The sequence below is a fragment of the Vidua macroura genome, chromosome 1 (genome assembly GCF_024509145.1).
Source record: "Vidua macroura isolate BioBank_ID:100142 chromosome 1, ASM2450914v1, whole genome shotgun sequence".
In the NCBI taxonomy this organism is placed as follows: domain Eukaryota; kingdom Metazoa; phylum Chordata; class Aves; order Passeriformes; family Viduidae; genus Vidua; species Vidua macroura.
The window spans coordinates 66,888,665-66,914,072 of record NC_071571.1 but is presented as its reverse complement, the minus strand read 5'-3'; the positions used below and the strand labels follow the sequence as shown (position 1 = coordinate 66,914,072).

The 25,408-nt window shown below is 40.5% G+C and overlaps 1 protein-coding gene across 3 annotated transcripts in view; it reads right to left on the bottom strand.

Moving 5' to 3' along the window:
* ELOVL2 (ELOVL fatty acid elongase 2) overlaps positions 1–20,062 on the bottom strand; it is a 49,329-nt gene extending 29,267 nt beyond the window's left edge. The window contains exons 1-2 of one of the 3 annotated variants that reach the window (XM_053995214.1): positions 19,980–19,997; positions 19,557–19,849 (exon numbers count right to left, since the gene is read on the bottom strand). In XM_053995214.1, the coding sequence (XP_053851189.1) occupies positions 19,557–19,559 (3 nt within the window). In that variant the 5' untranslated portion in view covers positions 19,560–19,849; positions 19,980–19,997. The other 2 variants (XM_053995193.1, XM_053995202.1) reach the window with 2 other exon arrangements.
* Positions 20,063–25,408: the final 5,346 nt, after the last annotated feature.

Sequence of the window (25,408 nt, the reverse complement as noted above, 5' to 3'; positions counted from 1 at the left end):
TTGTTTAGCTTTTTATTGCTTGAAGCATTTAAAATTACTCTTGAACAAAGATGTACAACGAGCGACAATTCTCCATTGCTTCAGACAACCTTCTAGGATTTTATCATCTTTACCTTCTATGACTTGTGTGTTATATCTGTAGGGGAAACAGATACATATAATTTTTAATAAGAAATCCCAAAAGAAAGCACTTATTTACGGATTTATATGTGAACTGTGGAGAAAGTTAAAGCTGAAGACAGAAAGGTGAGACAGATGTTTCTATGAATTGTATCTCAAAAGAATGGAGATATTCAATGAAACTGGGAGGCAGGACATCCAGGAGCTGGCAATAAACTGCTGCTTTGTGTAATTTATGCTTAATATATTGATCTCACTGCTAGATAATCTCACTGAGAGTGGGAACAAGCTGGAGTGAGTTCATGAGAGAAACACAACTGGCTGGGGCATGAGACTGCTGCTATGTCCCATGGATGTACTGGGAGGGAGGGAAAAAATAGCTAGAAGAGACATTTTCTTAGATCTTCTTTATTAGCATTTTAGACTAATAATTTGAAGAGACAAACTGGAGTCCTTACTTGACATGGTAATTTCTGTGTCCCACATTCTGGGACATTCTCTCCACTCTGGCGGCTGACCAGGGTTAGGGGCTGTGCCATAAAAGCCTTACCCAGCAGAGTGGTGTTGCCAGAACTCCTAGGAGCAGCACAGCCCTCTGTGGTAACCTGGACTGGCTAAAGGGCTCTATTGCTAACATAAGACAGATCCATGGGAGATGTTTTTGCTGCTGTAGCAATCTCACTGCCTGAATCCTTCCATCTCTCCTTCAAAGGCATGTCATTCAGTGTGACAGAAGTGACTGAAGCCAAGGGAAGTGAGGGAAGTCCTGCCGGTGGTCTGGGTCTGGAAAGGTGCCCATATAATACGTGGATAACACTTGGTAATGCTCCTACTTTGCAGAAAATAGCCAAGAATAGCCAAGAAAAGAACTATGTGTGAACTACTCCATCTAAATATATAGTCATTCTTTTAGAATTCCAAGAAAAGAGAGAGCTGTATCTTTGTTTTGGAAATGCAGGCTGTGTAATACATTTTAATATAATGCAAAAATATCTGAAAAATACGGTATGGTGGAAAAAAATAAAAGGCTGTTTCAGCTTTAGCACAGGAAATAAAAAAAGGAATGGTCTTTGTAAGTTTCTTTTCTCTTCCTATTTCTTCTAAAGGGTTTCACATTAAACTGTAAGCACTCCAAGAAAGAAAGATGCTGTTACTGTGGTCAGCAAATTATTTTTTAAAACTTCAAGAGCATCTTTGAAGGTAGCATAGAATAGTACTAGTACTGTCTATGTTTGAGAAACAGACAGTATTTCTAAAAGGTCTTAGTGAGAGCTGTGTCCGGTCTGAAAAAATTTATTTGATTTTCAGTGTTTTTCAACCAGATCATATTTTACTCCTATTAATTTTTCATACTATGCAATATATTATTCATTCCACTGTTAAAGCTTGCATGCATATGTGCAAATGTCTAGATATTTTTCCCAGTTGATATTACCAAATTCAGCACTTTTTGTGACAGTTTTTTTTTGCATTTGAGGGTTATTTTTTGCATGTATTTGGAAATGACTGACTGCTGGTTGGCAGCCTAGGTGAGGCTGGGAGCTTGCAGGTCTGCCTGTTATCTGACAAAGCAAATTGGTGGGGGAACTGATTCATCAAATAGGTTGGTTTTCTCTGAAGGGAATTGAGAACAGCTGTTTGAACAGGGATTACAGCCAGAAGTGCTGAACACCTTCTCTTGTGCTGATTTAGTCACTGAAGAGAGAGCTGAGTTGATAATGGTGTTACTGAGGATGTAAAGATAAGGGGAAGGCAGCTGCAAAGGGAAGGCAGGCTTGCAGGTTTTCCCTGAGTACCTGCTCAGGTTGCATTGCCTGGAAGAAAATGCAATTTTCAGTGGATTCCTCAACAAGAAGACTGGCTAGCCATTTCTGATATAAAAAAATGAATGGATGTGAAATTTGGTAAGCATGGAAAGACACAGCTAAACGTTGCCAGAGGTTTTATCTGGCATTTGAGCTGTCTAGGTGGCTTGACTTCAGATCCTCTTAATTTATTGCTGCCTAGAGAAATTTTACCACAGGGCTTAGCAGTGCTTGAAGGGAAGCAGGAGGCTGCCAGTAGTATTTGCATCAAATCTGAAGCAGAATATTTGACTGCCTAAATTACTAGAAGCATGCTGAAAGATGCTCCTCACACTGGCAAACTGAATTTAATTTCATCTTCAATTTTACTTCTGTGTTCTCTCTACTCAAACAGATCTTTCAAGAAATAGTTGAGACATCCAAGATGTCTGGGGTGTAGTGTTGTGGTGTGTGATGCTGAGGTGTCTTGATGAGCTCTGTGGTCCCAAGGGAGATGTTTAATCTTCTTTTTCAAGGCACAAGACCTTGGGACCCGGCTCCCTGCACTGTGCAGACGGACGGCCTTGGAGAGGGTACTGGAGCTCCCTTTCTGCAGGGTGGTAGCTAAGCAGCTGTGGCTTCTTCCCTCTGGTTGCCAGTGGCTGTTTCTGGAGCTAGGTACCTACACAAGTATTTTCCCTTGCAGACACAGCCAAGATAAGAAAGCAGTACCTGGATACAGGCAGCAGCCAGCATGCCAGGTGTGCCTGTGATACAAGTGTTCACACCTGCTCTCTGTTTAATCTGTCAGTGGACCTTCAGCTTGCATTCTAAATCTACCCTGAGCCTCAGACTACCAGTTAACTCTGGAATTTATTTTTCTGCAACTACCGCTCTTGTCTCCCTATGGAAAACTTAAGTATGTGTCACAGCAGGGACTACAATCCAGATGTTGAGATGAAATATTTCAGTTTCAATTTTTCCCTTTTCTTTGGCAGTAGTAGCTGACTACCCTCAAAAAAATCAGGGGGATGTGCCAGCCCAAGCAGTTAAGAAAGTCATAAAAAGATGTCAGATATGAGTTCAAGTTAGGTAGAAGAGTAGTTTGACCTTAAAGATCATTTAGTTCCAACCCTCCTACCATGGCCAGGGACCTTCCACTAGACCAGGTTGCTCAGAGAAGAAATCTTTCCTCTTGATAATATACCTCTGTGTTTTGGGGAGTTTGAAATTGATCTTTTGGCAAATATGCACCTAAACCAAGCTTCTGTGCAGATTCCATGTCTCTCATGAATAATGTTACCTTTATGCAGTTCCATTTGTGCCAATGGTACTTTTTGTGGGTGTTTCCCCACCCAAACCAGACCAGAACATTAGGAACTGTGGAGCCAGCAAACATCCCCTGTCATTGCCGACAGTGGAGAAGCAGCAGAGTCAAACCAACAGCTCCCACAGGCAGATAGAAACTACCACAGAAAAGAGCAAGGCCAGAAGGGACTTGGCACAGACCTCCCCTGACTTAATTCCCATTTTCTGCTAAAGCAGCTGGTGGCAGAAAGCCAACTCCATCCTTCAGTATCTGTTCCTGTGTTATCTTTCCTTCTGGTGAAAGGGAAGCAGATGACTTTGCGACTTGAAGGTTGAGAAACCGCAACACTCCTCTGTGGAGTGTGAGTTTGGGTGGCTTCCACATGAGTCAGAGCACAGGGCTCTCTTAACAACCTGTCCTTAGGCATCTTAATGGCTCTCTAAGTGTTATTCTCAGAGAGGTTTAAGAGAAACAGTGGCCTACTACAGGCAGAGCCTTTGCCTTGCTGCCCACGTGGCACTTGTGAGAACAAGTTGTGGGTACAAGTGTTCCTCACCCTGAAGAAGCAGATCCCTTTGAGCTTGCTCATTGCCCCTAAAACATCAAGCACTCTCTGCTCCAGGTCTCTGAGCTCCAGGCCAGGCTTTGGCTGGTCACCTCAGAATGGCAGAGTGACCCAAGGAGACCTTCTATGCTTGGTCTTTCCCTAAACATGCCTGCACCCCACCTTGCTCACGGCTGTAACCACAGCACAGGTGCATGCCCCACACCAGCTGCAATCCCTCTCATATACAGCTGCAATATCCACCTTCACTGCTGAATTCTTTCTTGTTTTTTTACAGGTGTGATTCTATAGACAACCCTCCCTGCTGCTGCTTCTCTGAAACAACAGCTTAGGGATTGGTAAAATTATCTCACACATAAGGGAAAACACAATGGATAATAACCCAATGCAATGAAAGAAATAAAATTACATTTACTTTTGGATCTTCTAACATTCACCTTTCTAAAAAATTGTGATACAAAATTAAGATCAAACTGTAAAAGCTTTGCATTTGTGTTTTCATTCTCTCTTCCTAGCTAACAAAAAATACCCTGCTTTCTGTTTTTCCCTTGTTCGTCCAGAAGTCTGGGTTTTAACTTGTGATACTGAGGTATCACAAAGAGAGCTCTTATGGCTCTCTGAAAATGCCAGATTTTAGCTGCAGTGAAGTAGAAGGGTAAGTTCTGCCTCGTACTGACAAATTTATAATAATGCATGACGAAAGCCCAAAGCCCAGCATGTATTGCTTTTGTGTAGTTACATTTGAGAAGTGAGATGTGCAACACTTGGTGTAAAACTCCTGAAAATGGGTAGCCTGGCTTTCGGGATTGCTGTCAAAAGCAGGCACTTTGCAAGCACCTCAGTTCTATGTGACAGGCTTTTACAACCAGGAGATGTTGGAGGAGCAGTTTTCTCTCAAGCCTGATCAGTCGTGGGTTGATGGTTGGTGACTCACACTGGAAAAGAGAGTTTGAGCTGTTTTCAGCTGGGGAGCCAACATACTCCAGACTTTTCACTTCTGATAAAAGGGCACTAATATTTAGCTTCCTTCTGCTTTGGGATTTTAAATTTTGTTTAACAAGAGGTCTATTTTCACTTGGTTTTGTAGTCCTGCTCAGCGCTGCACCTGCTCATCCCACAATAAGGATGGAGGAATAGCTGCTTTATGGTTTCTGTCAGGATTCAAATCAGCTTAAAACACCATCAATACCACAGGTGAGAAAGCACTAAGAGGCAGAAGAATTTTAGTGAAAACATTGTAAGTATATGAGCTATTTCTGACATCAGTCAGTTTCTGGACTATGCAACCTGCTAGGAGTCATAGGAAATATTACTGCTCACATAAAATGAGGCAAGACTTGTTTTACCAGTCACACTACTGTCAGATCAGTTATTGTGAGATAAATTGCTTTTGCAAAATTAATCAGCTGTTCAAGCTTTTTTTTTTTTTTTAAAGTACAAAGAAAAGGAATTTGGAAGGTTTCTGCACTACAGTTGCATGGGTTAGAAGAAAAGTGATTTAAGAACCCATTAATATTTACTTGATTTTACAAAACCCTTTCATAATTGAAGTGCTTGAAAGCATTCTGCCCTTTACACATTTTTCATTTCTCGATCTTATCAAAGGCTGAGGGTCACAATGTCTCCAAGTGAAAAAATCCCCTTTTTTGAATGACTGTTTGCATGATTTCCCTTCTACAATTCCCAAACTTTTTTTGCTCTGTTCATTGTGATCATACTAAGTAGTCACTAAAATAATGCAAGCCAATTTCAGCTCTTAAAATAGATCTTATATGGCCTTAAAAGAAGAGTAAAAAGGAAGAGTTGCTGCTGTGGCCCAATTTGCAGCATCTGTCAGTCATGTACACTCCCAAGAACCATATCTATATAATCCATCCTCTTGCTTGTTATCAGAATTTCAAAATGAAACTGTCACCAAAGCAGATCAGTGCAATCCTTTTAAAAGTAATCCTGCTCAATTCTACCTGCTACACAGGGGAACATCAGCTTAACTTGTAATTAAAGAAGATTTCTCTAGGGAGACCTCAGATGTGGCCTGCCTGTTCCCAGGAAAATGGTAGCAATTATTGACCTCATTTTCCTTTGCTCTAACAATCAGATTTAAAATGACAGAATGACCTGAGCTGGAGGATAATTCCTGACAGTGACGATGTGACAAGAATATATGATGGTGAGAGAATAAACAAAAAGGAAATTGGTTAAAAATGAAACAGTAGATAAAAATTCTACCTTCTTCCAACAGCCTGAGTGAATACATTACTTTCTCAAGCAAAGCAACAATCCTTGGGAATAGGTTCTGGCTTGTATAACAGAAAGTTTCTTTTGGAGCAGGCAGGTCTTAATGTTACAAGCAAAGAACCCCAATGAGTTTTCTTAGAGAGAAGTGAATTCTGTTTTTGCTGCTTTCTTAATTGTCTGTTCAGCTCTTGTTGACTTTACGAGGCATTGGGAAGACAGATCAGTGTCAGAATTTACATCAGCAATATGAAAGCCTGCACAGCCTAACTTACCTGCCTCCAAACAACTAGGCTTGATAAAGGATGCCTAACCAAACTGTGTCTGAAGAACCAGCATACAATTTCGCCTTATATAGGAGCAAGACAGCCAGCTGCACTTTGAGAAGCACAGGAAAATAATTTTACCAAAACAAAGGAGGCAATCACCCTTTTAAGGCTTTGGATTTACTAAATTATTTAGTTTCAGAACAGAATGTTCCCCAAATATATACTGGGTATAGAGTGTTGGCCCAAAATTTGCCACGTGTGCTACTATATGTTTTTTGCAGCAAAGATTTTGCATCCTACATTTAGACCCATACAATAAATAAACCAAAAGGGCACGGGGAGCAAATGAAATGGTAGAGGAGAATTACAACAACAAGTTTACATGGCAGCTCAGTTTTCTCAGCATGCCATATTATGATAAGTTTGTTTTCCTCACTATTTGCAGACAGATTTTGTTGTTGCTGAGAAGCTGATTCCATAAGTTAGTAAAATGCATACAGGACTTTATTTCTTTATTTTGCATACACAATTGACCATTTTTCTGTGGAAAGAAACAGGGACAAGCTGACAACATGTCCTTTCTAGTACTGTGAAAATATCTTCATTTTCTATGGCAACAAACTTCACAATCTAAGATGAATAGATCCTCAGCCTCTGCACATGATCTCAAGGCTTGTTGGACAAAAAACCTTAAAGAAACCCCAAACTAAAACAAAACCCCCCAAAAAACCCAAAAGCAAGAGCTCTGATTTTCCCACAATCCTGGCAGTGCAGGAGGACAAAGGGCACTCTGTGCCAAAGAAGTAGGTTTCTTGGTTGCCGTCCCAGATGTCTGCAACTGTGTCCCCATGGCAGGGATTAATGTGCAAGGGACTGCCTGCCCCTCCTGATAGAGGCAGGAGGATCAAAAAGGATTTTATAAAATGTATTCCCTGGCTGGGGCTTTTCCCCACTCAACAGTTTTGCCTGAGTTTCTTAATCAGCTCATACCAGTGCTGGGGGGTACTCAGCTGCTGGCAGGGAAGACAAGGCAGGAGTATTTGAAAATCTGTGTGGGTAGCATTTCTAGTTCCTCTGGGCACACTTAAAAGTAAGGCTGTGTGTTTTTCTCTTCAGAAGACAAGAAACTGAATTAAAATAAAGTACTAAAATGTAAACGTATAAAAATTAAATAAAGTGTTAGGGTGCTTTTTACATCTTGTAATCTTTGACAGGCAATTGTCAGCAGCCCTTCAGAAAACTGTAAGTCAAGAACTCAACTTGTAAAGTATTAACTAAATAATTGCTTAATTCAGACTTTTTCCTGCAGTATTAATTCCCTTTATAGACACAGTTTTGCCAACGACAAGAGTGGTAGAAGATTGAATACAGCCTCTGAAGCATGTAAAAAAAAAGGAAAACTGTAAGAGATGTTGGAAAAACTGACAGCTCCGTACATACATGTAATTAACACTTGTTACAAACCAGTTATAAAGTCTCGTTGTCAGGATGTATGAAGTAGAATGCACTTCTAACATATAAAATGCTACAGGTACTGTATGTAAGAAATTGAATTAAATGCAGCAAATTTTGTTTGCATCACTTAACTATGTACAGTACATGTAGGCAATATCTTAGGAATTTGTGAAATTCACTACTATTAATGTCTTACTCCTGAAGTACTTTAAACTTGCAATAGCTAGAGACTGTGCACAGAAGCTTGTTTTAAATAGAAAAGGTTCCATGCGTACATAGAAAATTGTAACATAGGATACCTTACATTTCAGAAACATGGCCCTGAAAATACTTTCATCCTCGTGAGTTAAACAGTCTCCAGTTGATGCAATTATTTAGCTGCCCTGAACTCCTTATAAACATACAGAAAAACTAAATCAGAGCTAAACATCTGTGGCATTTTAAGTACCATGAAAGCCACTGTGCTGGCTGGAGAGTTGGACTGCCATGCATTGGCTTCTCAGCTGTGCTTCCCCTGGGCTGGGAATGACACTGCAGGGCTGTTGGCAGTGCTGGTTCTACAGCTGTTACCTATTTCATATAAAGGGATTGGTTAACTGAAACTATCCAAACTGGAGCTCTTAAAACACACTGTACCAACTTCATGTGAGCTGTGCAGGACAGTGACCTGCAGCAAAGGAATGGTGCTGTGTGCCTGGGAGCTGGCACAGCTGGAACAGGAGCAGAGAGGTGTTCATCTCTTTGGCTAGTTTTATAGTGACTTCTTTAGTATAGATCCCCCAAATCAAACCCCTTCTGCCCTGCATTTTTACTGAACTAAGCCACCAAGTTCTTGTTTCCATAAATCTACACAATCTAGAAGTTAAAGTCATACTTTCAAGCTTTTCACTGTAACAGTAAAAGCAGAATTATATTTAAAATGAATACCTCTAAAGGATGATTTTTACTGACCTCTGTAAATTCTGAAAGCTCAGAAAGGAACGAAGTGGGATTAAAACCCACAAAAGCACATCTATAATAATGCTTATGCGTTTGATTTTTTTCCCCAAACCCTCTACTGAGTGTCTTATTTATACATTAAATCTACTAAGATGAATTCTGCCCAGCTGTTTTTCCTTTGTGGAAAATTGCACCTATAAACACTTAGTCAAACTGGGCTAAGTACCTGCCCAAAGGCAAAACTTACCCTGATACATACTCTGTCTAACCTCCTCAAGTTGTTGAATTATACAAGAACATTAAACCAGGACAAATTCCCATTCCCCTGCTCCTGGAAGAAGCAGGAGACTTATGAGGGGGCATGTCCATAGCACAATTATAACCCAACATATTATGGGTAAATGCCACGCTGGCTGCTGGAGAGACCAGCAGAGTTCCACATGGATGTAACAGTCCCCTTGGCCAGACTCACTGGATCCACTGCCAGCAGTGGAGCGCTTGTATCTTAATTTCTCTTCAAAAAGAGGGAATGCAGGACTCTGGTAAGGTAACTAAGTTTGAGGTATGTATGTGCATGTTTTCTATCTGTTGCTCTCCATGCAGGGACTGGTGACATAGGTCATGTTGGATCCTGCTTTAGCCACATCCCTAGAAGTAACAGCATGCAACTGTTCTTGATCTTACAGCTTGGGTGAAGGAGATCTTGGGTGGGTTCTTTTGCCCACTAGAAAAATGTTTTTTCTTGGTTTGCAGTCATTTGCTGTGCCATTTCTTGTAGTTTCTGCCCAAATGGACAGATCCTTTCCTGAGCTATTTATAGGGATGTAAGTTGGAAAAGGGGAAGGAAAAGAATTTGAAGGAGGGGGAGGTGTTTGTAGCATGCTGCTGAGGATTAGAGAGTTCACATCCCAGCTTCTAAGGTTTCAGCCTTAATCTTCCAACACATGCAAAGCCTTTCAATTTCACTTCGAGGTCATTACCCATGTACAAAACTGTCTAACTGCTGTGTGACAAATGCAGATACAAAACTCAGTACAGGAAGCTTTTCAATTGGGAGTGTAAATTGTTCTGGGAAAGAAGCATGAAGTTTTCAGTAAAAATACCTACTTCTAAAATCTGTACCTTAGCTTTTAAATCAAGCAGATTTCAAGCTTGTGAGTCGTAATAGACATTTGTCTCCTAATTTATTATTTGATGGTAGTTACCATTTACCAGTAACTGCTGACTGAAAGAAGAAAAGTAAAGCCCAAAAAATTCTGAAGGGTAATCTAATAATATTCCTAAAAGAAAACATGACTAGAAAACATGCAGAACTTCAGTGGGTATTGCTGCTCTTGCGATACTTATTGTGCCTTTGTAATTATGTCCAGTATTAGAAGATCAGCTTTCTTGGTGGAGGCTTTTCACACAGCTAGCTTTCTTCAGCATTCAGGAAGATCATCTGATAGGATCAGCCTAAGCTGACCTGGAAAGTCAAGCACCATTGAAGTTGGGAATTTCCATGTGACATAACAGCTCCATGAGAGCGCTGCACTGCAGTGGCTGTCACACCCATCCAGACTGAATTAATTGCTTCTCAGAAGAAACAGACATTGTAAAGAGAGACATCATTTGGAAAAATTTTGGATCCCCTGATAGTTAAGCATCGATGAGGTTCAGTGCTGCTCTGTAGTGGACAGATAGCAGGTGGGAGAAAAACAGAGTTGCTGGCAAGGTCAGCTTGAAGTATCTGAGACCTGATATACATCACATGAACTGATCAAGTACCGCTTTCCAGAAAATGAATATCCCCACCAGCTTAGGTTTCCAAGAAGGATAAGCATCACTTCTTACTTTGCATCATATGTGTGTTGTTAGCAATAACTATTTGAAGAGATGACAACTTCTTACAAGTAAACGCAATAAATACGTTTGTTTTATAGGAGAAGTTAGAATCAGCACTGATGGCATTGTAGCTGATTGAAGTTTCTGTACAGATAACCTTAGAAACAGATAAAATGAGAACCTTCTGTATTCCAAAAAAAAAAAACAAACACCTAAAAAACACCAACTAAGGGAGAAAAACCAACTAGCAGACACAGAATGATTGTTTAATGGTGAAATGCATTGTCTGAAAGAGTGGCAAAGGTAATAATGGTAAATCTAGTTATTTAATATCATACAGTACTAAGATGTTTCAGGCAAAAAAACGAATAAGCTTTCCCCTGGAAAACCAACTACAGCAAGTCATTTATACCTCTGTTTAAGTTGGTGCAATCTATAAATGTGGTGAGGGAGTAAATGTGTGACAGTTGTGAGAGTTAGGTGAGCAGGTAAAATAAAATAATTTCAAGTATCACTGATTTTAAAGAAAATCCATCTATTTAGAATGATTTATTTTATGAAGGCTATAAGAAAGAAAGCAGGAGGTGATGTCTGAAGATGCCCTCTGGTACTTTCCCCAGCTAAGTATAAACACTGTGTTATTTGAGGGTTCTAATTGAAATCAAAAGCTTCCTGCATTCTGACTGTGCACATGTCTCTTTCCTAATTTAAACTCGGTTACCTGCAGTATTAACCTGAGGAGCTGATCAGCTGTATATTGATCAAAATATACCCTAAACTGGCTTATGGAGTCAAATGCATGATCATTTCAGGTAACAAATTCTCAAACCCCATCTAATGACGGATCAATGAATTAAGTGTCACAGGTATTTAATCATCTCACATTGCTTGCTTCTTTGTAATTGAGTTCAGTGTTCTCAATTTACACTACCTCATTATTTGGATAATATTGTGTCCTCTTTGCTTAAACAACCACCTTATTGCATCCAATGAAAGCCACTGAGAATTAAACTTAGACCAGTGTCTTATCAATGCTGTTCATATTTGGAGGTGGAACAGTGGGGGGACCCCTTTGTAAAAGAAACAAGAACACATGAAACCCCAAATTTGCTAAAGACCACGGGACTAGTATGGATTTCTTGTTTTCAGCTGATCAGGATGTTCCTCATCCTATTGAGTGCTTAGGAGCTGTTAGGTTTGTTAAGTGCTTGCAGAATGCATATCAAGCTTCAGCAAGACCTGAGGTTTAACAAGACAGAATATTGAAATACTCACACTCCTTTAAACTCTGGGGGAAAAATGGGACAGTGCTGTCTTTTTGCCCTTCTACACCTTTCTTAATGACATTGCTCTCTGTCTTGGCTTTCAACTTTGTACCTTTCCATCAAAACACTTTCTGATCAGAATTCTGACATCTCCCAAAGGTGTCCAGCAAACAGAAGAAAATTACTGCCTGATTGATGACAAAGAAATTATTTTGTAAAAAAAAAAATCTATTAAATGCAGTCCTAGAGGGACATTTTAGTTATCCCAGATTTAAAATAAAATTATGCTGCTAATTTAGTAAATGTAAAATGGGAAAAAAATGGTTGTTTTTTTTCAGGTACGTTATGAGAGATTTTTTTTTTTGTTTGTTTTTCTTTAAATTATTGTAAGCAAAATAACTCTTATCTAGCCTTTTATCTTTGAAGGGTTTTTGCAGATACTATTAAGATGCAAGCTTACAAAGTCTACAGCAGTAAGGAAGAAATAATTGCATAAAACCCAAAAGGTTTTCATTTCACTGAAATGGAGAGGTATTTCTATTTTGCAGAACAATAAAGCTAAATGCTACCTCTTCTGTTGCCTTGCACAAATTGCCAGTTTTAAAGACAAGTTTCAAATGTGTTTCAGCACCAAGAAATCACAAGCTATATCTCAGCTTTCAAAGGAGAGCTTGAAGATCCTGTGATGCTTTTAACACATATAAAAAAAAAAATCTTAGAGAGAATATGTAACTAAATTTCTGCCCCCAAAAAAAGAGTCCTGGAAATTGAAAAGAATGCTATAAAACTAGAGATGTGATGTACTTCATTTTTCTAGTTCTGGGGAAGGAGTGATTGAGCAGCTCTTTCTCATGGTTCTTAATCATCAAGCTGCCAGATAAATCCAATAGCTCCAGTATTTCAACAGGAAAAATTTCAATATTGCTTTTAAGGGTGAATCCAGATTCTTCTAACACATTTTTCAGTGGATGTACCTAATTTTTGGAAGAAGATTTGGATTTCTTAGGTAACTCACATAAATAAGCTGTCTACTACTGTGAGAGTGATGATCACTGCTGGCTGGAAGACGTCTCTCATTTCTGCTTTAAGTAGCAGCAGGAAGTGGGAAGAAGAAAGGAACCTATAAAGACTTTGTTAATCTGAACTGGTTTCTGATACACTTGTTTTCTAAGCCTTTGATTTTTCTTTTTCCTCCATTAACTTGAAAATATGGAGTTTTTGTCTGGCTTCATGCATACAGTATTAAAAGATATGCCTTGGAAAGAAGTCAAGTGAAGTGGGTACTCCTAGGTAAGAAGGGCTGATTTTAAGATTTAAATTCACAGTACATCTGGTGTAACAGCAAAGCAACACTGAAATGCTACTCTAGGAAGACACATAATACTAACAGCAGAGAGGACAGATGCAGCTGGTTCTAAAAAATATCCCATTGCATGGGATATTTTTCATATCACACAAGCATCTGGATTTGGGGAGGAGGATAACTTTGAGTAGCCAGGCATAATGCAAATTGTGTAAATTACTTAGCACATAAAGATATTTTAATAATAAATTGACAAGCATATAAATACAAAAACAGACATCATGATTTTTACCCCTGGAATTGCATGGACTACTGACAAACTCTGAAAAAAATTGCACCATGTGCACAGTAAAACATGATTCTGACACAAATACCAACCCCTACCAGACCAGAACTTGCACAGCCTCACAGCTAATCTTTTAAACTCCAGCAGAAGTAACTTGGCTGGCTATAGCCAGCCATGGGAGAGAAAGCAGGTGTGGATAGTAATATTCAGAGCTGCCTTACGAAGAGATGTGCCAATTCTCTGACAAGGAAATCACTTTCAAAAAGTTTGCCAACCATTATTCCTTGCCAATTTGAAGGCACTTTCTTTTTGGAACGGTTTTATCCATGCTTACAGAAAAATGTAAGAAACAGTATTGTTTTTCTAGTTGGATGTGAAAATGCAAGTGTAATATAAGGAAATAAGGAAACAGAAGATGATGCCTGTTTTCCAAAGTGTCACTCGAAAACACAAAACAACAATTAAAGAAATATCTTCTTCTATAAACTGGTCCTTCACTTTTTTTTTTTCTTCCTTCCATTTCTCCCTTAAATCCTGGAGGGCAAAACCCTGTGGTTCAAATGCTAATTCATGTTTTGGACTTCAGTCATGTTTAAAGAAGACTGGGCAAGGAGAGGAGAAGAAATGACAGTTGATTTTCAAGCTTAATAAAGAAGAAAACAGAGGGTATGGAAGTCCTCTTATGTCTCCTCCTCCAAAACAATTCTAAATTTACCTCTTTTAAAACCTTAAATGAACCCTAATGAACTCTAAGGACACCTCTTAAAATTGTATGAAACCCAAATAACAAAGTGCTGTCTGCTGGCACAGGATAAAAGGGTGCACAGGCTAATTAGCTCCCTTTCTCCATCAGCCCCAACAGTGGGTATCCTAGAGTTTAATCCACACATAACTGGAATTTTAAAGCCCAGACTCTTAAACCCATTACACCATGGAAACACCCAGACTGACACTTCCCTCAGAATAAAAATGCTAATGACTGTGCTGCATGGTAATGCCCTAATGATACAAAATGTCTGTAAACTGCCTCAGTTATTGTCACCTAGAGGAAATAACAACAGCTGCAGGCTTTTTATCATGTGTGTAGGTCAGTCCCCCTGTTAGGCTGCTGTAACACATTGTCTTTGCTGGATAAAAAACATCATGAATATTGACTACTGACTAGTATCCTGTAGGAGGTTCTTTAAGAACTAGGGGAAGAATGGTTTGGTTGTGGCTCCTAATACTTGGGTTTAGGATATTTATTTGAAACTTGGTCACCCTACTTCTAATTTCCATTTCTTGCTGTGTTTGGTTTTTAAATGATGACACAGAATATGAACTATTTCTTGATTCATTTCCATATCTGTCTTCCTTATGGTGAAAAAAAATCACAATCTCTCCAAACAATGATGAAAACTTAATGATCTTAATTTTTTATTCTCTAATTACATATCTTTGTATACAAATTTCTACCAGAGAGGGTTTGATTTCCTTCAGTATGGGGAGCTGACCATTACCACTTCATCACAGTCAGTTTTGACTGAAAAAAAGGAAATTCAGTGCAGTTTAAAAGTCATTACCTACATTAGCTCAGTATTTAAAATTATCACTCTGTTGTTGTTAGACTCTGACATCAAGTCAGAGTACTTTCAGTATTAATGCCAATAAAATGTTGTCATTTCTTGAAGATGTAGAGTTCTAATTACCATCCTAAATCTGAATTTAACTATTTCTCAAAAACTAAAAGTGGCTTTTGCTGTTAGTTAGGTAGATAAGGAGCCCCACAGAAGTCATAAATATTCACTTCATTTCATATTGTACTCTACTTGTCAGCTGTGCAGCAGTCCCGTGGGTAAAGATGCAGTCACTCAAATATTGTGGCCTATGTATTTAGCATATGAGAAGGCAAGCCATGGAGGGTGTATGCAGGTAATGGATTTACAAGCTCCACTGTTGCCAGGCACTCACAAATTGGCTGATAATTTTGGTGTGCTCAAAGTCTGAAGTGTGGCATTTATAATGTGACAGAGCTGCACATCCCAGGGTGTTTCTTCTCTGTTATGGCTGGGCAATCCTCCTTGTACCTTTCCACCACTGCCTCACCAGGCAGGCTCATCCCAGCAGCTCTCTGGCTGGAACAAGGAGTTATACACTTAATTCCATCCTCATAATTTCCCTCGCTTCTCCATTACCTTCTTTAATTACAAATCAGACTGCACTTGTGACATATTATTTTATCATTGAATACAGACTTCAGACTCTGCTTGTATGAGGCCTAATAATGTCTCAGCTTTTAAATCCGTTTTACAGGCAGTGTTTAACAAAACTCTCATATAGCATAACATGAAAGCATGAGGAAGAATGATGATGTTATTCTATTTATTTACACTTGAATTTTACTTAGATCAGGGAATAAACCAGCCCTTTATATTTGCCTTACTTTGGACTTTACTAATACCTCAAGAAAATACTATTGCAAGTTTTTTTCCCAACTTTTGATTGAGTCGGAGGTTCAAATTTAAAATGTTTGCCTGTTATTAACCTTTTTCTTCAATAAAGTCAAGAGATGCTATAAAGTTAAATTAATGTAAAATCGAGTGCCTGATGAACAAGAGGACTGTGCTTTTTTTCACAGGTCAGACTGCTTGTAATGAAGATACAATGATCAGTCTTCAAAAATCAAAGGATCTTCCTAGAGATGAGAGGGACCAAGGGCGGCATGCAGGTTTTGGTAAGCAGGCATCTCTAACTATGCAAATGAATTGGTGGACTCTTACTTCAGTTCCTGGAAGGTATTTTTCCTAATCAATTCCACCATGTGCAAAAGGATTCAGTGTGTCTTCTTGAGTTTCTATGCAAGTAGAGCCAATTTTTCCTGTTCTATATGCAGTTTCTCAGCATGTTTTCTTGTAGCCCATTAATTCTGTGTCAGCTGGCAAGCCCTTGCCTTCCTGCTCTGGTTCTGGATGGCAGGGCTGCTGCAGTCCATTCACTCTTCACTCTGCTGGAGCTGGAGAGATCTTGTGGGTGCTGTAGCACTGGATGTTGTGTCATCAGGTATTTGTGCTGAGCTGATCTCTGCTGAAAAACATTCTCCTCCAATTTGCATGACACTGTTCAGGGGCTAGAACATTGTCTTTTCAATCCTCTTTCTCGTGCAGTATTCAGAGAAACTAACAAACAGCAATGGACAATGAGACACGGGTTTATTTTGGCCACTGTCAACAAAGAAGAGGCATTTTCTTTGCTCTCTCTAGGGCTCTTTGCATATGTTCTGCAATCAGTATATGTCCATATTAAGGTCCATATCCTGATATGGTGGCCATGATGCTTATGAATGCTTAGCAGAGTTAGGTGTCTTTCTGTGTTAACTTCAGGTTACAGAGGTATCAAAGCCTCTGAAGGAAATGAAAAGCATATTCTAGCTTCTGTCTCTCCCTCTACCACTGGATTCTTGTAGAGGTATAGATACTGTCACAGTATCTGCAATATCTAAGTACAGTCCTCATGTTTATGCTTACCTTAGTGCTACCTAGTCTCTTTGTAAGCATAAGTTGCCATGACTGTGCAATGTTATACACCCTCTTACTCCATGAAAGTGGGATTTGACCCCATGGAAAATACACTGACAAATCAAAATGTGTAATCGGTTTAAAGTTCAAGGGTGCAGCCAAATCCTGAGCCAGAGTAATTTGACCTAGATTCACTGAAGCAAGGAGAGCTGCAGTGAACTACATAAACAGAAGAACCAAGCCACTGTGGTTGCCCTCATACAGTGAGGATGATGAGGAAATGCTTAATGCTTTATGATGGCAGTGGTTTGCTGCTTCAGCAAAATGTAGTTTCAAAACAAACAAACAAAAAAGTTTTCTTATGCAACTTTCTACAAATAATAGTGATTATTGAACAGCCAGGATGCTGAAAAACTCTCAGTCGAGTTTAAAGGACACTAGCAACATAAACCTGCTTATTTCTATTTGTATACTAGTGAAGGGAATGATTAGTCAATGTTCCCACTGCTTGGGCCAAAAATTTGTTTGTCCTACATTTGCTCCTGATACCTTTGGTGTATACTCCGATGTCCCCGTGAGCCCTTGCCCCCAAGCTCCAGGTCCATCTAGAAATCGATGTGCTGTAACTTTGAATCCTGCATTAGCATCATTGCAACAGCTTTCATCAATAGCTCAGTATTTGTTTCAGTAACTATTATTCCAAGGACACTCTTTCCAACTTTCAGAGTCAAAGTAACCTTCAGCCTTTATATCACTTCACAGACTTTCTCAGATTGGCAATTCTTTCTTCAGAATGCTTTTATGTATGTATAACAAAGCTTGGGAAATGTCAGCAATTTGAATACTAAGATTATTGGACATACAGAAGCATAACATTTGCTAATCCAAATGCATGTGTAGCTCTGAATGGTGACTTCTGGTTATTGCTTCCAGCCATTTCAAGAAAAATGTCAAGGTTAATTGAACAGCTCTAGGAACCAGAAAGAACAGGTTAAGGGTAGGTCTCAGATATAATTTCCATTGATATGAGGCTGCCAATGCCTGTGTTACCAATTAATGCTTCTTTGATTTGCACTAGTATAACTGACTTCATCTCAGCCCTAGAAGGATTCAAAATGAAACATTTTAACTAGTTCTGGGTATTCTACCTTTCTTTCCAGCTGCCTCAGTACTCCTGAGCACCTGGGTATTATCTGTACCAATTACTAATAAATAATGTACATTGCCTTCTGTGACACCAGGTATCTTTGTAACCTTCTTCCTCTGCTACAAGGAAGACATTACCAATGGCTAGTATTAACTTCGGCTTTGTGCAGCTACGGTAATTCAGTCATAGCTTTTGTGTTTATATTCCAAATTGATAGGAAATAGAAATTCAATTATGTCACTCCAAGGGGGCTCAGGTAGCATAAACTACTGCAGAATTTCAGGTCTTTTCAATAGGGTCTTTTCATATCTAGCATCCCAAAGCTGAGTTGGTGGCAAATAGAATATATAGGAGAAACAGATTCAGACTGACAGTAGGTGGGTACATGACTATTAGAAAGAGGACTGAAGTTAATTCATAGAATGACTATTTGAATATCATTCATGTCTGGATTTATGGAGGAAGGAAGGGTCCAAACTGATTTTTGTTCAAGAAAGGCAGAATTTACTATATATGATGCAAAGCTTTTTTTGAGAGGAAAAAAGTATTTTTGTTGTTAAATTGTATAAAACAAAAACTAGGCTCTCTTGTTAATCATGTCTCAAGCTTCTGATACAACAATCTTTGCCAAATTATTCATCCCAATGTGCCTCAAAATGTAAGGCTGCAAAATAATTATTTGATAGTGTCCTACTTTGTAAGGTCGGTAGTATACTTAATGCATTGCTTTTTATAAACAGGATGAGCCCCTTTGGGAAAGTTACTATGACTGCAAAGACACAATGTGCTATGGGGAATCGGCATTGCTTACTAAATAGGTGATTTAATTGCTCCACTTTAACTCTTTTAAATGCTGAACTAGAATCTAAAACTCCATTGTTCATTCATTACATGGGAGGAAAAAAAAAAAAAAAAAAAAAAAAAAAAGGAAGTGTTCCACTGCAGATTGAATGGCTAAAGCAAGACCTTCTGTTAAGATAACAAATTAACGGGAATAATCGGTTTATGTAACACGCTCAAACGCACCTCGGAGTAGAGCAGCAGAATGCACCTGCTCGGAGCGGGGCAGGGCGATGGATGCCCAGGGGCTGCGCATCCCTCGCTCCATCCCTCCCTCCACCCAGGACCACGTTCCTCCACGTGGCTGTCCCCGCACGTCGCCCGGCTCCCCGTGCTGCGCGGGTGCCCCCGAGACTCCCTCTCCCCCATCCCTCCTCCCCCGCTCCTTAAGGGTCCCTCTGTCCCTCCGTCCCTCCCTCCTTCCCTATAATGCCCAAGCTCAGCCGCTCGACCCGACCCGCCCCGGCGGCTCGGGTGCCTCGCGTCGGGGCTGGGGGCATCTGAGGCCATGCCCCCCCTTTACCCCCCTAAAAATCACGCCCCGAACATGGCCCGTAGGAGCGGGGATAGCGGCGGAGGAGGAAGGGGGGCGGGCAGGGGGGACTCTCCGCCGGCCCCGGTGGAGCGGGGGTCATGGAGGGGAGAGGCAGCGGCGGCCCGGAGGCAGGGGGCCCCGCGGGGATGGTGCGTGTGCGGACAGGGGATGCAGGGGGACGCTCACCATGGCGGCGGAGCGGCGGCGCGGCGCTGTCCAGGGTATCGCCGGGCTCGGCGCGGCTCTGCAGGCGCGGCCCCCGCGCCCGCCCTATAAGGCACCGCCTCCTCCCGGCCCCGGCGAGGGCGGGCACGGGGCGGGAGGGACGGCCGGGGCTCCTCCGAGGGAGGGAAGAGCAAAGCTGAGGGATGGGGAGGCGGTGGGGAGCAGTATCTGAGCAGGAGGAGAGGTTCTGTGGTGCTGTGCCATCACCCACCCAGCTGTCACGGCAGATGGTGGCCGTTTGCCTTTGTTGGAATCTACCCTGTCGGGAAGATTCATTCACTGTCGGGCCACTTTGGGAGCAAACAGGGTCACTGAATCTGTTGGATTCAGCTTGGGTTTGGTCTATGGCCCAGCACTCGTATTTACAAACTGAACTTCTCTAACCTGAAGCCCTGAATCCTGCATACTCTGTGCCAAAGTGAGATCCACCGCCTAATGGTTACCGGTTGGTCTCAATTGTCTCCGAGGTCTCTAAATGATTCTATGATTCTAACTGTGGTGTCTCCCAGGAGATCTGTCAGTTACGGAGGGATTGCTAAGAAAATGTTTAGGCTGGCTAGGAAGGAAACAAAAATCACACAGAACAGGAGCTACTGATCCCATCACAACTCAGCCTCTGATACACAATAGAAAAAGAGTCAGGGAAGGAAATGGCTTTGTGCTTGGTGTAACAAGCACAAAATCTCACATCTTCAAAACTCATTTTTGTTCCAAGTGCTAACTATAAAACATTTATTTAAACTACCAAAGTTGGTTGAAAATTTCCTGCTTCTTTATCCCTGCTTTTAATAAAGACATATTTGGCATGTGAAATCAAAATAGTATTTCTTAGAAACAATTAATATTTTTCATTTTAATTTTATTTTCTAAAGGAAAATTTGTCAAGAAATTACATATCCATACATGCACTTCCATGGCTGCCTTCTCAATTCTGTGTTCATAGTTTGGTTGACCAGAGCTCAGAGATGTGTTTCCACATCAGTGGGACAAACAGTAGAAATAAGTTAAGGAGACCACGTGTGGTGCAGGACTGGTATCATCTTCACAAACTCAAGCGTACTTGATGTACAGACATGCAATATTTGTCCAAAATGTAGCACTGATGTTCTGGACCTCGAGATTTCCTTCCTGATCGGCTCTTTGTCCATGTACTACTTCAGCCCTTGCTTTCTCTTGGATCTAGACACAGAGGTCCACCAAAGGCAGTGAGGATGGCAATCTTCCCAGGAAGATGGCAATCTCCTTCTCCTTCCCTGCCCATAAATGATACTGCCAGGAGATTCACGTGAAAGCATGTCCTTATGCAATTTCTAACCCGCTTTTACAGACACAAACTTGTTTGCTCAAGCTTCCAAATTTCAGCATGTTAGTCCAAACTAACTGCTGCAATTCCTGAGGCTGACCTACCAACCTTTCCCCTACTTCATCTTTTCCATAGGTTATTCATTTAATTATTTGTGTGTCATTACAAACCATCTTGAAATGCTGTGGGGAAATACATTCTCATACCTATTTTGTCCCCAGAGAAGTTGTTCCCTAAACAGAAAATTGTCCTCTTTGTCCAAAAATCTCAGCACTCTTTAGGTGCTGTAGAGCAAGGAGCATTTTGGAAGCTGACTGACAAAGGAACATAGAAGTGACCAAGTGCATTGCAATGCTTTGACTTTGCAATTTTTATTCCAATTTCTTTATAGTCCAAAATAATCTGGGTTAGTGTGTCAAGCCAAATCTAGACCTAAGAATATGGTAATACAAGCTATTTTTGTCTTTATACTTGTTCTTCTTTATCTAAAACAGAAAGGAAACATATATTCAAGTTTGCTAAAGATGTCACATTTCATATTTCTTCAGTTCCTTGTTCCTGACACATTATATTCATACTAATTGATAGCTTTCTTCCTTAACTAGTTTCCTTCTACAGTAGCAACTTTCTTTTTTAGAAAAACAATAGTGTTTCCAGTGAAGAACAAATAGGATTCTGGCGGCATCTAAGAGAAGCTGTAATAGCATTATGGATATTTTTATCACCTCTCTAATGACCTGAGTTTGGAGATTTAAGGGCTGTGGCAGGATTTGGATTCATCTGTTTTGTAGGGAGAGTGATTCCATGCATTTGGTTGGATCCCAGGAACTAAGCAGAGCAGACAGCTAAGCAAAGCCAGCCAGCTTTCAGTGATTGTTGAGCAGCACATTGTCATGAGATAAAAGACAGAAAAATAAGTTGACATATGGACAAAGAGACTTGCTTTGGTCCAGCTGAAATTCCCTGAAAACAAGCAGAGTAGGAAAAGACAGTTTAAACAGCACTTCATTCTGGGGCAATGTTGCTACACAACTGCACTGTTTCACTGTTCAAAGTGCAATACCAAAGGAAGTTAGCTTGAGCACTGCTGGTCTAGGGGTGGTTCTAGGTTGTACTTTATCACCAACTACCTAATTTACAGAATCACAGACTGGTTGAGGTGGGAAGGGATCTCTGGAGATTATCTGATCCTATCAACCTGCTGAGGCAGGGTCTCCTACAGCCAGCTGCCCAAGGTGGTGTCCCATCAGGTTTTGAATATCTCTGCATCTTAGGAAAAGCACCATTGATTTGCAATGACTTCAGAGCGACAGGTCTCACTGGGCTTACAGCTCAGTAGGAAACAGGGTGGACAAGGTATCACTGACCAGTCAACTACCAGCAATGCTCAGCTCCCACTAAGTTTCAATCAGCAGGAGAAAGTTTTAGTTCAGGAAAGAAAAGTCTTTCTGTCTCCCATTACCATGTCACCTACTAGCAGTCACTGCTCTTGACCTGACCATGACCTCTTCCAAAGCTTGGAATTTAAACTCAGGACATGCCTGTTTCACAAAGTTGTTCTGCCAGCAGCCTCTATCTAATTCACTGGCAAAATGTCCTTCTGTCTCTGAGCATCAGATGAAAGAAAATATATTTCTTCTATTATCCATTCTTTTTCTAAGTTTTTGGCACAGCACAATGGTTATGTACCTGCAGATTTTGATTTTGCTAGTGACACCATGGGGAGTTACAAAGTCAGTGTGACAGAATTTTATAGAATCATAGAATGGGTTGGAAGGGACCTTAGAGATCATCCGGTTCCAAGCTTTCTGTTATAAACAGGGGTACCATTCTTTAGAACAGCTTGCTTAAGGTCCCATCCAACCTGGCCCTGGCCCCTAGCAGGGTGGGGCATCCACATCTTCCCTGGTCAACCTGTTTCAGTTCCTCACCACCCTCACAGTAAAGAATTTCTTCTATGTATCTAACCTAAATATCTCCTCCTTCAGTTAACTTTTGTTAATTTTTGTTAATTTTATTAATTCAGAACTATCAGTAATAAAACTGCATGCAATCAAATCTGAGTAATCAGGCTGAAGTGAAAATTTGGAAATTTGTTCCCTTATTTTTCTCTGGTATGGTTAGTTCTTTCTAAATGTTATTTTCAGCTTTGAAACTACAACTCGTGTAATATGTACTAAAGCTAAAGCCTGTATTAAATTGCCAGCTGCGAGCAAGTAAAATAAAGACTAAGTCAAAATAAATTTATGCAGGCAGAAGCACTGAATTAAGCAATTGTGGAGCTCTGAAGTTTTTGTAGTAAATATTTTATTTTAGCACCCTCTCTCGGACACAAACCAGCACTGCTGGTGTTTACTCTTAAAAGGCTTGGCTAAAGCTGGAAAGCATTTGCAACAGGAAAAGTCCTTGGCTGCAGTCACAGATACAGCTTAGTTATGTATTTTTGTATTCTATAAATTAACGTAAGTAGAATTTTCTGATCCCTCTTAGGCTTATAATCTTTATAAAAATAGTCTGTGCTGTTCATTTAAGTCAGCCAAGAACTGGGAAAAGCATGAGGGCTTCAAAGCAAATACTGAAGGTGAGTTGTTACAAAAGATCATAGTTCCTCACTGTTCCTTGCTGTCTTCATGTCTCCTGCAAGGAGCTTGCTGGCATTAACTGCTGTGAATTGAGGATGAACCTGAATGTTCTCTCTTACAGCCACCAGTATTTGGTGTTAGGGTAGCTTGTGGAGGTCCTAGTTTGGGACCATGGTCTTGCTGTGTCCTACATCCAAGAGCTCACAGTATCATGAGTAACAGTGCAACACAGAGGGAAAGGGGTGGGAGGAAGCAGTTTCTCTGTATTCCCACCCTGGGAAAGAAAAGTGTATTAATGCCAAAAGAAAATCAGCAGTGGGAAGGTCAACAAGTATATTCTGAATAGCAGAAGGGGCTACAATTTGCACCTTATGCATGAACTGTAACTACCTGCCTGGCTTCTGGGGTACAACTGATAGGCAATCAAGTTCCTATACATTATTTTGGCTCCAGTAGTTGATATGGTTGCCAGTTACCTTCAGAGATACTATATGTGCCAAGAGAAGGATTAAAAAATTAGGACACTGTAGAACAAAAACTGCCTGGATTATTTTAACTTGCTCTTCCTGCCCATATTCATTTTACTAAGACTTATTTGCAATCATAGCCTTCAGCAACACTCCCACTTCATCAATGCAGGGTGCAGATGAAAATAAACAAACAGAAGGCCATGAATGATGCAAGGATCTGGAAAAGGACAAAGCCAAACCAAACCAAACCAAAGCGGCTGAAATTCTTTTTCAAGACAAGAATAAATGCCTTATATAGAATAATTTCTATGTTGTTTACACATAAGTTTTTACAGCTAGTCAATTATTTCATTCTTCTTTCTGCTGTCTCCCTCTAGGTAGCCAAGTGTGGGTTTGTTGAAATGCTGAGCACTTGCAGCAATACCTGACATCAGCAAAAGCTGTGCTACAAATAAACAGGCATGAGATTTTCCCCACATGCCAGCTCAAAAGCAGGCCAGAAGGGGCAATCAAAAATGAGTTGAGACTTCAAATGTGTCTGTCTGCCTCAGCCCTCTCCTAGGTGAAGGAGGGATAATAAGATCCTTCCCCTTGTCTTGCTATGCAAACAGAAACAGTGCTTAACTGGCTGCTGTGAAAAAACTGGTTGGTCTAGATGCATCAGCTCTCACACCCTGAAAATAAGGTTCGTGTCTTCAGCATCTGCACCTGCTTTCCCTGAGCTAAAGAGTCATTATCTCTCTTATTCACAGCATTCTGGGGCCTTGTTGCTTTGAGGAAACATGTCAAACGCTGCTGCTGTGAGCCATGGTTTTGTGCACTGTTGGGCAGAGGCCCCCTGAGCGCCCCCTCACCAGTCTGGTGCTGCAGTCCTTCTACTGCCTGGTGGCCTGGCCATCCTGTTTTCCCTACCCCCAAAATATATCTCAGTGTGTCTGTGGTTGTACATGCTGAGAGAAGATGTGGGAAGATTGATCAGTGTTGAGCATCACAGGAAAAACTGTTCAGTGTAGAATATTGATAGTATGCAGGGAGCATGTAATGAGAGGATGGAGAGAAGGTCATAATGTCATAAGTGAGATTTTTCCATCCTCCTCAGGGAATGGATGAGCTATATCCAATTTTGTGACTCTGCATCACACACACTTAAGGAACTGGATATACCAAGATTAGATTTGTATAAGTAACCTTTTATCTGAAATTCAGTGAATAGAAAACCTCATGTGTCCAACAGTAGTTGTGTTTTCTTTTGTGTGATTTTATGGAGTTTTGAAAAATAACCATGTCCACATTGCAGCTCACCTCTCCAAAATGCACCATCATCGGTATTGTACAGATTTCTGGCACATTAGCACATGAAATGATACCTAGTGGGATATATGTGTATTTATTTGTGTCATTTAACTTTAACCTGAAGAAAAGTCTTAGGTAAAATACATGGAATATGTTTGGGTTTTT